The 16,251-nt window shown below is 35.1% G+C and overlaps 1 protein-coding gene across 11 annotated transcripts in view; it reads left to right on the top strand.

Moving 5' to 3' along the window:
• Positions 1-16,251, top strand: part of LOC107695883 (myosin-binding protein C, slow-type-like) — a 42,449-nt gene that overhangs the window by 8,960 nt on the left and 17,238 nt on the right. For 2 of the 11 annotated variants that reach the window (XM_016495964.1, XM_016495969.1), the window contains exons 3-17: positions 1,679-1,741; positions 3,204-3,479; positions 4,555-4,602; positions 5,179-5,229; positions 5,814-5,855; positions 6,406-6,447; positions 7,190-7,300; positions 7,384-7,532; positions 7,626-7,743; positions 8,110-8,161; positions 8,858-8,914; positions 9,342-9,350; positions 11,038-11,201; positions 11,784-11,916; positions 13,050-13,058. In XM_016495964.1, the coding sequence (XP_016351450.1) occupies positions 1,679-1,741; positions 3,204-3,479; positions 4,555-4,602; positions 5,179-5,229; positions 5,814-5,855; positions 6,406-6,447; positions 7,190-7,300; positions 7,384-7,532; positions 7,626-7,743; positions 8,110-8,161; positions 8,858-8,914; positions 9,342-9,350; positions 11,038-11,201; positions 11,784-11,916; positions 13,050-13,058 (1,324 nt within the window). The remainder of the gene's footprint in view (positions 1-1,678; positions 1,742-3,203; positions 3,480-4,554; positions 4,603-5,178; positions 5,230-5,813; positions 5,856-6,405; positions 6,448-7,189; positions 7,301-7,383; positions 7,533-7,625; positions 7,744-8,109; positions 8,162-8,857; positions 8,915-9,341; positions 9,351-11,037; positions 11,202-11,783; positions 11,917-13,049; positions 13,059-16,251) is intronic. The other 9 variants (XM_016495973.1, XM_016495972.1, XM_016495975.1 and 6 more) reach the window with 7 other exon arrangements.

The following is a 16,251-nucleotide window of genomic DNA, read 5'->3' as shown; positions in this document are numbered from 1 at the left end:
GCCAATCAGAGCACACCTCGCTTTTCAGACCGATGAGCTTTGTAAAAATCGACGCGTTTCAGAAAGGCGGGGCATAGAGGAGAAACAATAATGTACAGTATGTGGAAAATAATGTGTTTTTTTTACTTTAAACCGCATAAACACATTTCATTACACCAAATACACAAAATAATGTTCTTTTTAGCAGCATCATATGACCCCTTTAATATAAAGAGTAATCCAATGGTATTTTACTAGTCTAAGGGTTTTGAGTCATAAGATGGCACCAATTAGCTGTTCTAGCTGTGTTTTGAAACGACTCCGAACAGTATGAAAAAAGAAGCTAATGTTGCCATGGTTAACGCTGATCATCGTAATTCCAAAACTTTAAATAAAGTAGCAATGTATGAAGCACAGTTTAAACAGATACAGTCAAACCAAGCAGTTTTCTGTTGTTCGATGTAGTAAACCCATGTAAACATCCTGAACCCGTTGCGAAATCTGCATGGAGAAATCGTTCGCCCTCTCGCGAAATTCCAGATCACGGATACTAGCCTATTGAAATAACCAGATTTTTCGCATGCGAAGATTCACCGAAAGGTAAGTAAATGTGACCGCGCCTTTATTCTTACTGTTTAATTAATAGGCCTACTGAAGTCATCAAGGGGCATTTACGATTAGTAGTTTGAGTGTCAAAACCACGCGAATTTGCAGTTAAAGTAGTGATGTTATGTTGCCATGGGCAACAGTAAAATTAAAGTAGGCCATAATACAAAAAATACCTGCTTAATTTGCAACAAGAAAGACCTAATAAACTGACCTGACACAAATAAACCACCAGTTGATTGAGTTCTGTGAGTGTATAAGTGTGTCTGGAAGTACTGATGTTGACATGTTTTGTATGAAACAATTTCTGCTTTAAGCAACAAAGTACAGTATAAACATTCAGTAAAGCTAATAAGCGCACAGCACCGGCGTGCAAACATGGTGAGCACAAATGTGAAGTAGGCTACTCACCAGATGAGTATCACTGTTATTTCATATATCAGCCAGATGGTCTGAATCCCTGTATTCTGTCCAGCTGATCATGGGTTGTTGATTCAGATGACATTTAGGCTTAGGCCCTTGTTACCAGTGCACTGGTAATATACACTTCTCATTTGAGGTTCTAGAATGATTTTTGGCTTCGGAGCCATTATTTGTAGAGCTTCTGGCTTGTACAAGTATGGTTTCCTATCACATGGATAGCGTTCGGACATAGTAGGTATTGTACTAGTTCTATCTACAGCCAGTGATAGAAAGAAACCATATATAAATAACTGACATATACAAAAAATGTTGAATGATGTCCATTTCACGCTTCAGTGATCATTTCATTTTCTTTCAGTGTTTTGGGGAGTTCTCCATTTTCTTCTGTCCTGACAGTGGACATCTTTTATGAAAGACAAGCAGAAGTTTCTTTTGCTTGTGTTTTATGAACGAGGCCCACTGTGTGTGTGTGTGTGTGTGTGTGTGTGTGTGAGATAACATTTATATATATTACAGTATATCTGTATATAAATGTATAAAAGTGTCTGTGAGTGAGTATATTTTATCGTCTCCTGTCCTTCAGCATATATGTGCATCTGTATGTGTTGCTGACGCTTCATGCTTTGAAAGAGGCACTTGCATTCCCCCGCTATGTCTGTCACATACTCAGAGAATGTTGCCCCAGACTCTGGTGATGCCCCATCTGAGAATTCGGTTGTGATGACCCCGAAAGGTAGGTGTTCAACCATGTGTTTCCCCTCCCTTTGGTTTCTTTCACTTCCCAGTTTCACCCACGGCACTCTTACCTCACGTGTGTGAGAGTGTTTGTGTTTGTTCCACTGTGATTTCCACCAAATTATCACTTTGTGATCACAACAGTTCAGGTAAATCAGCACACGAACTACAAGTGTACAAACTACAGTATACACACACAAGCACACACCTTTTTTATGGGCTTATAAGGGTTCACACTGACATACACAAATGAATGGCCCACACCTACGTCAGTACTAATACCTATGGATGGCAGGATTTTGTTGATCAGTATATGGAGAAGTTTGATGTGAAGGTATAGTATATGAAAAGAAGCAAAGGACACTCACAGAAAGACACCTGTGCAGGCATCAACCATTTACTGTGCTTTCAAAATCAAGCTGACTGCAGTAGAAATGAAAAATTCACACTGACTGTGGTTGTTATGTACAAATATATGGATATTTAAAAAAATGAAATGTAGAATATTTAAACTAATATTATATATTTTTATTTTAAAGTATATATTTAATATAAAGTATATCTTAAATAAATATATACTAAACTTAGCACATCTATAAACTTTTGTGTAAGAGAAAAATTAATTTAAATTATTGACTGTAGTTGTTCTGTATAAACATAATGTATGGATATTTAAAATATTTAAATGTACAGTATTTATATATTATATTTTTATTATTAAAATGTGTATAAAATATTTAAATAAAGTATAATAAACTATAAATTATAATAAACTATTAATAAATGAATATACACATTTTGTGCAGGAGAATAATTCATTCTCATAATTGACTGTAGTTGTTGTGTACAAACATGGATATTCAGAAAAACTGTTAAATGTGTAATATTAATTTATTATATCAATATTTTAAAACTAATATTAATTGTTATCGTTTGTATTATTAACATATATATTTTTAAATAAATATACACTATATGTAAACCATATGTAATTTACGCAGAGAATAATTCATTCTCATTATTTACTAGTTATTGAGTACAAATATGTTTGATTAATGATTAATGATTAATAAATATATAATATTATATTAATATTTATATATTATTTGATTTTATATTTAAAAATATACTTCAAACATCTTTAGACATTTTGTACATGAGAATAATTAATAGAATTTAAATAATTTTTAATACTCCACAAGTAGATGCTTGCAGAGCCTGTTGTACTTTGCTTCTTTTGGGATTTACAGTTTCATAGATGTACAGTGACGAGATATTCAAATTGACTTGAAAAATGCCATTAAATTAAATCTGTAATTAACATGTAAATATATGTAATGCACATATTTGACCAGTTTAGTCACTTTACATCTATGTGAGTGTGTGCATGTGTAAGCATTTGAGTGGAAGGTGGCTTCCTGAAGTCTTGCTGCTCTAGCCTGGCTGTGTTTGCTGTACAGAGGCTAAAGTGGCAACCAAAGACACAGAGGCCATAGTGACTGTCACAGAAGCAGAGGCAGCCGTGCCCATGCCTGCTGCTGAAACCCCTCAGCCACAGCCTGTAGTAATTGTGGTGACTGAACTAGAGCCAGTAGAGGGTGAGGTCACAGACCCACAGCCATTAGTGACAGAGCCTGTAGAGAACGGCCACAATGAACCTGAGCCAACACAGGCTAAGAAGCATGTCGAGGTGACTGAGGTAATAGAAGAGGAGCCCGGCACCCCAAAAGTTCCCGGTGAGTATTGCAAAGAGTAAAATCCTAATAACAACTTGTCAGTGTTGGGAAGCTTCTTTGAAACTAGTTTGCAAAGCTACAAGCTACATAAAAAGTGACAACATTAGAAGATATATTAAATGATATTTAAATGAACTAAAAACAGTGAAAGCAGTATATCAGCATTCAGGTTTTTTTGTTTTGTTTTTTTACAGTGGACTTACTGATCACTATTGGCACACACATGCACACACACAAATATTGTAGAAATGCACAGTTTGCATTCAGCCAATATTTTACATCTAAAAACAGGGAGGTTATTGAGATATTCATCTGGTCATTTGATCTTATGTGATGAATGTCATATGACCTTATTACATAAGTCTTCATTCTTGTGTAAAATATATTTACAATAAAAATCACACAAACAACAGTAACAATACAACAGTATTTTTTATTTTCTTCTCTCATTACACTACATAAATTCTAGCTGGAAAAAACAACTGAAGTACTGTTAAATTGCTAAATATATGTACTATGTTGTTTAGTTCCTGTACTTTCTCCCCAACACTGCAAGTTGCATACAATTTGAGTCAAGTACATGTGGAGCCAAAACTTTAATAATCACTGATATCAACAGAAGCATTAATAACCAGTATTTTCCATCATATGTAGTTTTGTTGAACCCATCATGGATGTTCAACTTGTCTAACTTGTCTAACCGTCTAAAATCCCTGATCTGATCTACAGATCTTTAATGTTTCATCAGCACTACATGTTTTAACCCTAGTGTTTCTACCAGATCTCTCACTACCATCCAAAGACTCAAAGGTTTCTTTCACTTTAACCTGCAGGAAAGTCCTTCAAAGGAAATTCTCGTTTGTAATGCAAATGTTACATTTAATTCCACTTCTGTGGTCTTTAAAGCTCTGTACTGACAGTGCCTGTAAGATATCTAGCATGCATGTGTGTGATGCACAGTAAATCCCACAGCAAGTCCAAAAGAGTAAGAAAACTCCACTAAGATGTTATAATCTAGTTTATACGTAGACTGTTTGTATTTGTGTCCACTAACATTTGAATTTATACTGATCAGCACCTTCAATGAAGAAGTCTGCTGATACAAAAGCTACCCCTATAAAAGGTATTGTATGTCAACAGAGGACAGAGAAGTATATCAGTCAGTGTGTGTTTTGAGTGGAGATGTGTGTATATGTGCTTTGAGCATTTATACTCACTGTTTTCTCAGAAGCTTTAATAATGTGGCATTCAGACATTCAGGCCGCATTGCTGGATCTGTTCCTGTAGCAAAACAAGAATCTTCTGCAATAATTAAAGCATAGCTTTTCTCTGTGTATTACAAAATGCTCATGGGTTTCACCGGCAAGCCAAAATATAACCTCACACTTCCTTCCATCCACATGTGTGTTGCTTCATGGCCCGGCGGGCCATCAGATAAGCTTGTGGTTGTATACATATCGCTTCTGTCTTGCAAAACACACTCTTATCCTCACACGTATACACAGCCACAACAAAGTCACATACCATTCCTGTCATGCTTGTCCAAGACACCGGCAAACATTCCCAGCAGTCCATCTTTTACTTGTAAGTGGGTTCATGTTGAATTTAAAGTTCATGTATGCATGCTGTGTTTGGTCTACGGCTGGAAATGGAGTTCAGTGATAGGTTGGTGTATGTGTCAATCACACCTTTATTTCAGATAAAGATGATGATGTCACCGCCAGCACTCCATCACCTCCACCTCCAACAGGTTGGTAACCATGACGACCCATCCTCATCAAATTACTATTTACACTTCTTTACTAATGTTGTGGCTATAAAAATGCCAGGTGAGCTTTTGAAATTCAAAATGCAAATTAGGAGAATTTAAGAATAAAACCAGCTAAAGATTGGACTAAAAATGAATATTTACAGCTCTAGATGAAACTCGCAAAGGAACGTATGAGCAAAAACACATGCACTTCACGTTTGTGATTTTTGCCTGATTCATACAAGCATTAAGACCCTTTATATAACATATGTTCATATCTATATAAAGGAATAGATGCAGAAGACATCTGATGTGTATACATTATACACATAATGCTTGTACAGAAATGCATAATTCACGTTTTTGCATATAATACATGTTTTGTATTGTAAATTTAAAGTAAAAAAACATGCAAAATTAAGGAAAAAAGGGAATTAATTAATTACTTAAAAAAGCTCTGTCAAAATATGCAGCAATTTATTAAATTGAACTTTTCATAATTAACTTGTTTTAGGTCAATAAACACCCCTTCACTTGGCTAAAACAGATACTCATAATAAATAATATTTTGTTTTCTTTCACAGAGGATGGCAGCATTCCCAAGAAACTTTCTATTGACCTTCCTAGTAAGAGTCTTTCACTAATTAATGCCCCCTATTACTTTCTACCCAGAGATATGTTTATTTTTAGATTATATGTGAATATTAATTTGAGCAAACAGGTTGAAGATTAATACAGTTATTTACAGTAGAGCCTTGCCCTTTGAATTTACATTTACTTCCAGTGTAACACTCTCCAACACATAAAGTCCTGATAATTCCAGCTTTTATTTCACCATAAAACACATTTTTATGACATAAGCATTGCGAAAACATTATAATAGTTGTTAGAATACTACAACATTTATTTATCATATTTTAATCATTTTAAAGAAAGACAGCCTTTAATAAAAAACTAGGTTAACAGAAAAGACAACTGAACATGTATGGAACGACACAACCATTGTGTCATATTTCCCTAAATAGAGTGCCATTAACAATCTGTTCCTGCTTTCTGTTCATGTTTTATATGTGGAATTGTGTGCCATTGTGTGTTACAGTGTGTTTGTTGGCCGCAATGGACTTTACAGTAATATTTCTTATAATATGCTGTAAATTTCTCTCTGTCTCTGTTTAGATGATAGCGACCCTGAGTCAACCAGGGGGAGAAAAGACTCAGGTAATTCTATAACTACTGTAGATGCATTAACTGATCCCTAGAAGCCAGAAACACAGGATGCAATAGGAATATGTTTAGCGATAAGACGCTTTCTAGTGCCTAATTTTTCCCACAATGGACAGCCAAATGAAACCGGCACATGGGTACATTTGGCCAGAGCGGTGAAATAATCCCAAACCCCGTCTTGAAAGAAACTTGAGGGGTTTTGGAGATCATCTGCCTTTTCACACTCCATGGGAAAATGAATGGCACGGGTCAGAATATTATTTGGTAAAGATTTAATCTCATCATTGATCACTGACTAAAAACATCTGTGAAATCTCACTGAGCAATCTGAATATTTTCCAAAATGATTTTGCTACACAATGTATTTTTACATATGTTAACCGATTCTCTCTTTTCCCTATTAAAGGTCATTGTTCAGTGTCTTTATGCTTTCCATGTTGCTTTGTGGCAGCAATGTGTGATGACGTTGTGTCACTGTGTGTTTGTTGAGTACTTGTGTGTGTGGATGATTGGAAGATATATGGATTTCAAATATCTTATAATAACTTTCATTAAGAAATTTGATGCATATGAATATATTTATAAAGAAATATAGAGATATTAACATTTGAATGTCCACTAACTACTGTAATTACCTATTAAGTATTATAATATGCTAATAAAAATGAACGTTATTATAAAAAGCAACCAAAAATGTACGAGTGCGGTAAGTGTGTTCTTTCTCCTAATTGGTCAGTGTGGTCTCTGGGGGACGGCCAGCCTCCCGAGGAGATCGACAAACAGATTGAGACTCCGCCGCTCTCGACTCTGTTGATTGAAAAGCCTCAGAGTGGTTCCATCAATGTAGGTCAGTATCTCAGGCTCTTGAGCACATCTTTTTAGATCTCGCAGCATTTATTCAACAAAACCATCTATTATATTGTTTGAAAGGTGGAGACATCAACTTCGTTGCTAAGGTGGAGGCCAAAGACTTGCTTCGTAAACCAACCATTAAGTGGTTCAAGGGCAAGTGGATGGATCTGGCTAGCAAGACTGGGAAGCATCTGCAGCTTAAAGAATCTTTCGATCGCTTTACCAAGGTGATCCCACTCAAACAATGTATTGTGAAGAAGCATTTGCATAACTTTCCTATTCTTCTAGTAATATTTGGCATTGGTTTCCCTCTGCTGTAGATTCACACCTTTGAGATGCACATTATAAAGGCGAAGGAGAACTATGCAGGGAATTACAGATGTGAGGTCAACTACAAAGACAAATTTGATAGCTGCTCTTTTGACCTGGAGATCAAAGGTTTGTTTTCTGATTCAACCCGACAGACACATAATCAAAGACACCAATACTACCGTTCAAAAGTATGATTTTAAATGAAATTGATCAAAAGTGACAATGAAGACAAGTAATGACTGCTGAAAATCAGTTTTGCATCACAGGAATAAATTACATTATAAAAATATATTCAAATAGAAAACAGCAATTTATAATAATATTTCACAATATTACTGTTTTTACTCTATTTTATAAATACATGCAGTCTTGGTGAGGATAAGAGACAAAAACATAAAAAAAAAAAAAACTTACTGAACGGTAGTGTACATTTAAATCTCTTTGCTGTGTTTCATTTTTTTTCTATTTCTATTTCTGCTGTTTTTTCCCCAGAAGTCTCAGACGGTTCTCAAAACATTGACATCCGCTCAGCTTTCAAAAGAAGGTAAAGGGGGAACATCCTCCCTGGAAATTATTTTTATTAAGAGAAATGTATAGCAATGTTAAAAAAAAATGGCAGAAAATATAAAAATGTGTTTTTAGTGATAAAATCAATAATAATAATAAAAAATGATAATGTTACTGTATGCTCTTAAAATATTACTTTCCAAGAGAAATGTTGCATTAAAATGCTAGAAGATCTTCTCTGTGAATGTTTACTCAATTAAACCAGGACTTCTGTTCCAGTAATCCTTAACAAACCGGTATACATAAATATGGTTTGTTGAAGGACTGGGTTACCAGAAAGTTCTCAGTTAACCATTTTGTCAAAAATATTTATCACCAAATCCACCCGTCGACCAAACCAACCAACCAAACCAATGTGTTGAACTGTTCAAAGGCCAACGCTTTCACTGGGAACTTCCACCCCAACAATGTGTCAGAAAGCAACGCAAACTATCCAAGCTCATACAGTTCTCCCAAAGTACCACTGGGAGAATCAGTCATGAGACCACTAGGAGCTTGTGCACAAATCAGTTCGCCCAACGGTCGCGAAGCGAAAGGTTCTTGTGTACACCTCAATCCTACATTCGTTCGGATGCAGAGATTGCAGGCTTTTGCGTTGTTCTTTTAGCATTGTTTGATTCTGATATTTGTGACTTTTCTGATTCAATTTCCATTAATCTCTTGTGAACAACAGCAGTGAAGGCCAAGACGATGCAGGCGAGCTTGACTTTAGTGGGCTTCTCAAACATAGGTGAGAACTCTAGTCTGGTCCCCCAATGGGAGACAAGAGTTTTTACACTCTTAAAAGAAATGCTTTCTTCATGTTATTTATTGCAACAAGGCAACTACTCTTCCATTAAAATGTGTAAAACAATATTTGTGTGCCATTATTATTAATAATAATTTTGGCACATAAATGTAGTATTTTGGCATATAAATAAGACTGCATAAATGCAAACAAGTGTATTGTGTTGCCAACATAAATGAAATGCTGGATTCACACACAGTATCTTCATATACACAATCTTATTTTTGGGGTTTTGCCTCTAGAAGCATCTTTTTTTCATGAGGTTTTGCTTTGTTGTTAATATCAGAAGTTAAACTCCTGCATAATGGAAAAAAAGAAAAGTTAGAAAATTATCTTGGCTTGTCTCTTTTCTTCTTCCCTACACTTTCAGACAAGGCAGGTTAGTATCGTAGGTAATTAATTGATTAGATGTTATCACTGGTAAGTAATATAATCCTTTAGCTTCCCAAGCATGACCTGAACAGGAACTATATAAGCAAGAGTGTTGGCCTACTGTAGTCCGGTAACACTTTATTTAAAGACAGCGTTCATAAAAGATTCCGCAACGCTCTGAAATGATGGAAACAACCCTTTCAAGGTCAGAACCTGATGGAAAGAGAATGTTTTCCACTCATTTACGAGTTGTTGATGGAGCACTTCTACATGAAGCTGTGAAATAGTGTTATCACTACTTTTGTTAATGGAATTTTGATTTATAATCAAGAAACAAGTCACACAAATGCAACTGCAAACTTTCAGTGTTCTTAATACTTGCCTGAACAACTACAGATTTTTAAACACACATTAAAACATGAAAATAATAATGTTACCTCCAGACATTCAGGGAAATGTCTGTGTAAGAAGAGGGCTGAATGACAAAAACTGATGATGACTAATTTAACTGTCTCACACCCTGATCATTAACGACTGTGATCATGTATAACAACAATATTCACTCCTAATAATAAACATTGACTTCTAACCCTAATATAAAAGAAAACAACTACACTGCCAGATGTGTTTAGATAGAACTCCTGCAAAGAGATGGGTACAGTTTAAGCTATAGGACAGAGTCAATAGAATACTATTAATGAATGAAGAATTGTAATTAAGGCTGTCGATCAAATCTATCTATCTATCTATCTATCTATCTGTCTATCTGTCTGTCTGTCTGTCTGTATCATCTATCTATCTATCTATCTATCTATCTATCTATCCATACTTACCTGGCGGGGGAGACACCATGATCAAGAAGGTGGTTCACCCAGATGTCACGTCACTTTCGTCACTTTCATCTATCTATCTATCTGTCTGTCTGTCTGTCTGTCTGTCTACCTATCTATAATTATATTATTTGTGCATTGTTTTATTGTTGGTCTATTTATCTATTTATAAATTAAGCACACCAACAATAAAACAAAATACTTATGTAATACTGATATAATTATGTACTCTCCATGTATTTTTATTGTTGGTCTATTTACTTTGTTCATCTTTGTGCCACATTAAGTTAGTTAAACACTTAAACCTTTAAAACACATTTTGAGACCTGTACTAAATTCATTTTACATTGACAGCCCTAATTATAAATCTTCCTAACATAAATGACATTATAATGCACTCAAACAAATGTCACACTTCTCTTTTAGTAAATGATTTTAGTCTGTTGATCCATCATGAGCACGATCATGTTAACCACGTGATAACACAATGTTCTCTCCTTTTTACTGACCTTATCCTTTCCAATCCTAGTGAAATTGAAAAGTAGTACTGCAGCTCCTCACTAAATTCTTGTCCCCAGTCATAAACACAGAACCATCCCTTCCTTGATCATGTCAACCCCTGTGTAGCTAAAAACTAGTGAGGCATCTCTCACTGTAACAGGTTACCATGACATAGGCAGGTTTTCCAGCCCATCTCTTTGTGTGACATGTCTTGAGGAACTAGAAATAAGGAAGGAAATAATGGAACATTCATCATTCTCATATTAAAGCCTATGAACATTCCTACATAGCGATCTGGTTCCTCAACACATGTTGAAGAGCCCTAGCCATGACCTCTGACCTCTTACTGCTCTGTGATGTCAGGGAGCACAAGCAAGAGGAAGTTCCTGAGGTGGATGTGTGGGAGATTTTGAAAAATGCCCGACCTGATGAATATGAGAAGATTGCTTTTACGTATGGCATCACCGATCTCAGAGGCCTGCTGAAAAGACTGAAGAAAACCAAAAAGGAAGAGAAAAAAAGTGAAGGTGCTGATTTAAACTCTATTAGATGTTTATTTTGCTTGATAAATGTGCAGTATTCAGTTCACATGTAAAATGTAAAATTCTTCAGTTGAATAACTGTGAATATTTTGCTTAAAATCACTCTCAGGCCATGCTAGGATGTAGAGTTTTTTTTTCTTTATCATAGCAGATTTGGAGAAATTTTGCATTACATCACTTGCTCACAAATGGATCCTCTGCAGTGAATGGGTGCCATCAGAATGAGAGTCCAAACAACTGATAACAACAACATAATAATCATGTAGATGCCAGTCTATCAATTAACATCTTGTCACGTGAAAAATAATTTTTGATTATAAATAAATTTTGGCATTAATTGATGGACTGGAGTCGTTTTATTTACTTTTTAATCAGCTGTTTGGGCTCTCATTCTGACGGCACCCATTCACTGCAGAGGATCCACTGGTGATCAAGTGATGTAATGCTAAATTTCTCCTAATCTGCTCTAATGAAGAAAAAAGTAATCTACATCTTGGATGGCCTGAGGGTACATTATCAGTAATTTTTCATTTTTGGGTGAACTATTCCTTTAATTCTCTACTGTAGCATTTGCCAAGAGACTGGAACCTGCGTATCAGGTGGACAAAGGCGGAAAGATCCGGTTAGTTGTTGACCTTGCTGACCCGACCGTGGAGTTAAAATGGTACAAGAATGGACAAGAGATCCGTTCTACTCCAAAGTATGTCACCTCCTATTCTTACATGCTAATTTTTACAACTACATTCAGAAACACGCTCATGTGAAACCCTCTGTATACAGCAACCTGCTTAAACCCTTCATTTATTGTGTTCTTTGGCTTGCTGGTCACAGGGGACACAGAAATGACTCTGTTTGCAGCAAACACACTTGCTACACACACAAGTGAACCATCAGCATTTCATACCCGGCAAACACGCAACGTTCTTTAAACATTAATCTGTGCCATATGATAACTTCCAGAAATGTTTAAAGGACGTTATGTGATTGAAGGCCAATGTGAAGCGCTACAGTGAATAATTAACAACAGGAAACTGTACAGGAAAAAGGCCCCAACACCCTCACAGGACTTTAATAGAGTTGCAAAAGCTGCCTGAAATTTGTACATTAAATGTATATTTATCTCTAATGCTCTGGAGAAATATGTTATGGTAATATTGCACAAATAGTCACTGCTCCGCTGTTTGGCATAATAAATATAAGACAAAATAAACTTTACACAAAAATATTGTTTTGTAATAATTGGTAGCTTTGTAATAAATAACATTTAAAAACAAAATATTTTGTAATGTCTATTAAAGTGCTACAAAAAATTAAAAACACACTTTTTATCTTATTTTTAAGACAATGTTTAATGCTAAGGAGTAAATAAGCACAAGTGTATAGTTTCTATAACAGTATTTATGTTGCTTAATTTTTTAATAATTGTAAAAGACAATGATTTGTTATTAAGTTATTTGAAAATGAAGGAAAAGCATATTTTAACCCACTTCTCATGGTTGTTCAGAGCAACTAAATTAAAGCCATTTGGGTGGTCGGTGCAGTTTTCTGGTTGCTTATCTTCAGTGATGTCTATCCCAGTGTTCCCTGCTTTTTGGAGGACTCTATCTTTTTCTTCTTCCAACTTTACTCTTTCTCTTTCTCTCTCTCTCTCTCGCTCTATAAACAGTAACTGTAACACTAATAGCTCTTCCAGCCCTGTTTGATCTAGGCATGATGTCTATCTGTCCTTTCTGTCTGTTATGCAATGGTGATTCCACCTGTCTGCCATAACCTCCACTTCCACCTTCTCCATCCTGTGCTCCGGCTGTTCTGGCTCCTCTGTTCACCACAAAGTAATAGGAAGTAAGTCAGCCAGTCCATAGGACTGTTTTGTATATCTGAACTGCTGTATGGGTCTGTTCAGATGCTTTCAGTGCCATGTTGTATGTACAGTATAATATATTGCATATGTTGAATGGAATAACAAACTATAAGTAATCCAGCAATCACACAAGCAAGAATGTTATTTTACTGAATATCAGCACACACTCACAACTTAGACACAATATGGCCAGTTATTTTGTCTATATTTTCTCTGCCAATGAAGAAAGTTCCAAAACAAGCCAAAGCAGGGTCAAGTTTTGTGTATTTATGAGCAAAATACAATCAGATCAATCAAATTAAAGGACCGGAATTAACTTCTGTACAATATACATTATTTCCATTTTCTCTTTCCTAACTTAAATGTTTAATTGTGGAATTCAACAGGATAAATAAAAGAAAGAAAGAAAGATCACTTGCTCACAAATGGATCCTCTGCAGTGAATGGGTGCCATCAGAATGAGAGTCCAAACAACTGATAACAACAACATAATAATCATGTAGATGCCAGTCTATCAATTAACATCTTGTCACGTGAAAAATAATTTTTGATTATAAATAAATTTTGGCATTAATTGATGGACTGGAGTCGTTTTATTTACTTTTTAATCAGCTGTTTGGGCTCTCATTCTGACGGCACCCATTCACTGCAGAGGATCCACTGGTGATCAAGTGATGTAATGCTAAATTTCTCCTAATCTGCTCTAATGAAGAAAAAAGTAATCTACATCTTGGATGGCCTGAGGGTACATTATCAGTAATTTTTCATTTTTGGGTGAACTATTCCTTTAATTCTCTACTGTAGCATTTGCCAAGAGACTGGAACCTGCGTATCAGGTGGACAAAGGCGGAAAGATCCGGTTAGTTGTTGACCTTGCTGACCCGACCGTGGAGTTAAAATGGTACAAGAATGGACAAGAGATCCGTTCTACTCCAAAGTATGTCACCTCCTATTCTTACATGCTAATTTTTACAACTACATTCAGAAACACGCTCATGTGAAACCCTCTGTATACAGCAACCTGCTTAAACCCTTCATTTATTGTGTTCTTTGGCTTGCTGGTCACAGGGGACACAGAAATGACTCTGTTTGCAGCAAACACACTTGCTACACACACAAGTGAACCATCAGCATTTCATACCCGGCAAACACGCAACGTTCTTTAAACATTAATCTGTGCCATATGATAACTTCCAGAAATGTTTAAAGGACGTTATGTGATTGAAGGCCAATGTGAAGCGCTACAGTGAATAATTAACAACAGGAAACTGTACAGGAAAAAGGCCCCAACACCCTCACAGGACTTTAATAGAGTTGCAAAAGCTGCCTGAAATTTGTACATTAAATGTATATTTATCTCTAATGCTCTGGAGAAATATGTTATGGTAATATTGCACAAATAGTCACTGCTCCGCTGTTTGGCATAATAAATATAAGACAAAATAAACTTTACACAAAAATATTGTTTTGTAATAATTGGTAGCTTTGTAATAAATAACATTTAAAAACAAAATATTTTGTAATGTCTATTAAAGTGCTACAAAAAATTAAAAACACACTTTTTATCTTATTTTTAAGACAATGTTTAATGCTAAGGAGTAAATAAGCACAAGTGTATAGTTTCTATAACAGTATTTATGTTGCTTAATTTTTTAATAATTGTAAAAGACAATGATTTGTTATTAAGTTATTTGAAAATGAAGGAAAAGCATATTTTAACCCACTTCTCATGGTTGTTCAGAGCAACTAAATTAAAGCCATTTGGGTGGTCGGTGCAGTTTTCTGGTTGCTTATCTTCAGTGATGTCTATCCCAGTGTTCCCTGCTTTTTGGAGGACTCTATCTTTTTCTTCTTCCAACTTTACTCTTTCTCTTTCTCTCTCTCTCTCTCGCTCTATAAACAGTAACTGTAACACTAATAGCTCTTCCAGCCCTGTTTGATCTAGGCATGATGTCTATCTGTCCTTTCTGTCTGTTATGCAATGGTGATTCCACCTGTCTGCCATAACCTCCACTTCCACCTTCTCCATCCTGTGCTCCGGCTGTTCTGGCTCCTCTGTTCACCACAAAGTAATAGGAAGTAAGTCAGCCAGTCCATAGGACTGTTTTGTATATCTGAACTGCTGTATGGGTCTGTTCAGATGCTTTCAGTGCCATGTTGTATGTACAGTATAATATATTGCATATGTTGAATGGAATAACAAACTATAAGTAATCCAGCAATCACACAAGCAAGAATGTTATTTTACTGAATATCAGTCACAACTCACAACTTAGACACAATATGGCCAGTTATTTTGTCTATATTTTCTCTGCCAATGAAGAAAAACAAGCCAAAAGCCAAAGCAGGGTCAAGTTTTGTGTATTTATGAGCAAAATACAATCAGATCAATCAAATTAAAGGACCGGAATTAACTTCTGTACAATATACATTATTTCCATTTTCTCTTTCCTAACTTAAATGTTTAATTGTGGAATTCAACAGGATAAATAAAAGAAAGAAAGAAAGAAAGAAAGAAAGAAATGAATAAGACTGAACGAAAGAATAAGTAAAATACAGAATAAGTGAATTAAAGCAATCAATAACGTAAAGAATGTAAGAATGAATGAATGAATTAATTAATTAATGAAATCAATAAACTAAAGACTGACTGACTCACTGAACGAATGAATTAATGAACTAATGAATGAATGAATAATGAAATAAAGCAATCAAAAATGAAGACAATAAACTAATGAATGAATGAATAAAAGATATAATCAACAGAGAAAGAAAGAAAGAAAGAAAGAAAGAAAGAAAGACTAATCGGAAGAAAAAATAAATAATGAAATAAAGCAATCAAAAATGAAGACAATAAACTAATGAATGAATGAATAAAAGATATAATCAACAGAGAAAGAAAGAAAGAAAGAAAGAAAGAAAGAAAGAAAGAAAGAAAGAAAGACTAATCGGAAGAAAAAATAAAAGATTGAATGAATGAACATAAAAAACGGAATGAATCAATGGATTATTAAGACTGTGAATAAGTGAATGAATGAATGAAAATATAAAAAGGTTAAATAAAAACTGGATGGATGGATGGATGGATGGCTGAATGAATGAACGAACAAACAAAGGAATGAATGAATGAATCCTAATAATGTTAGGGTTAGGGTTAGGGATGTGAAGTAAAAA

The sequence above is a fragment of the Sinocyclocheilus anshuiensis genome, unplaced genomic scaffold (assembly GCF_001515605.1).
Source record: "Sinocyclocheilus anshuiensis isolate Anshui unplaced genomic scaffold, SAMN03320099.WGS_v1.1 scaffold538, whole genome shotgun sequence".
Taxonomy (NCBI): domain Eukaryota; kingdom Metazoa; phylum Chordata; class Actinopteri; order Cypriniformes; family Cyprinidae; genus Sinocyclocheilus; species Sinocyclocheilus anshuiensis.
The sequence above is the reverse complement of the archived record's forward strand: the minus strand, read 5'-3'. Positions and strand labels throughout refer to the sequence as shown.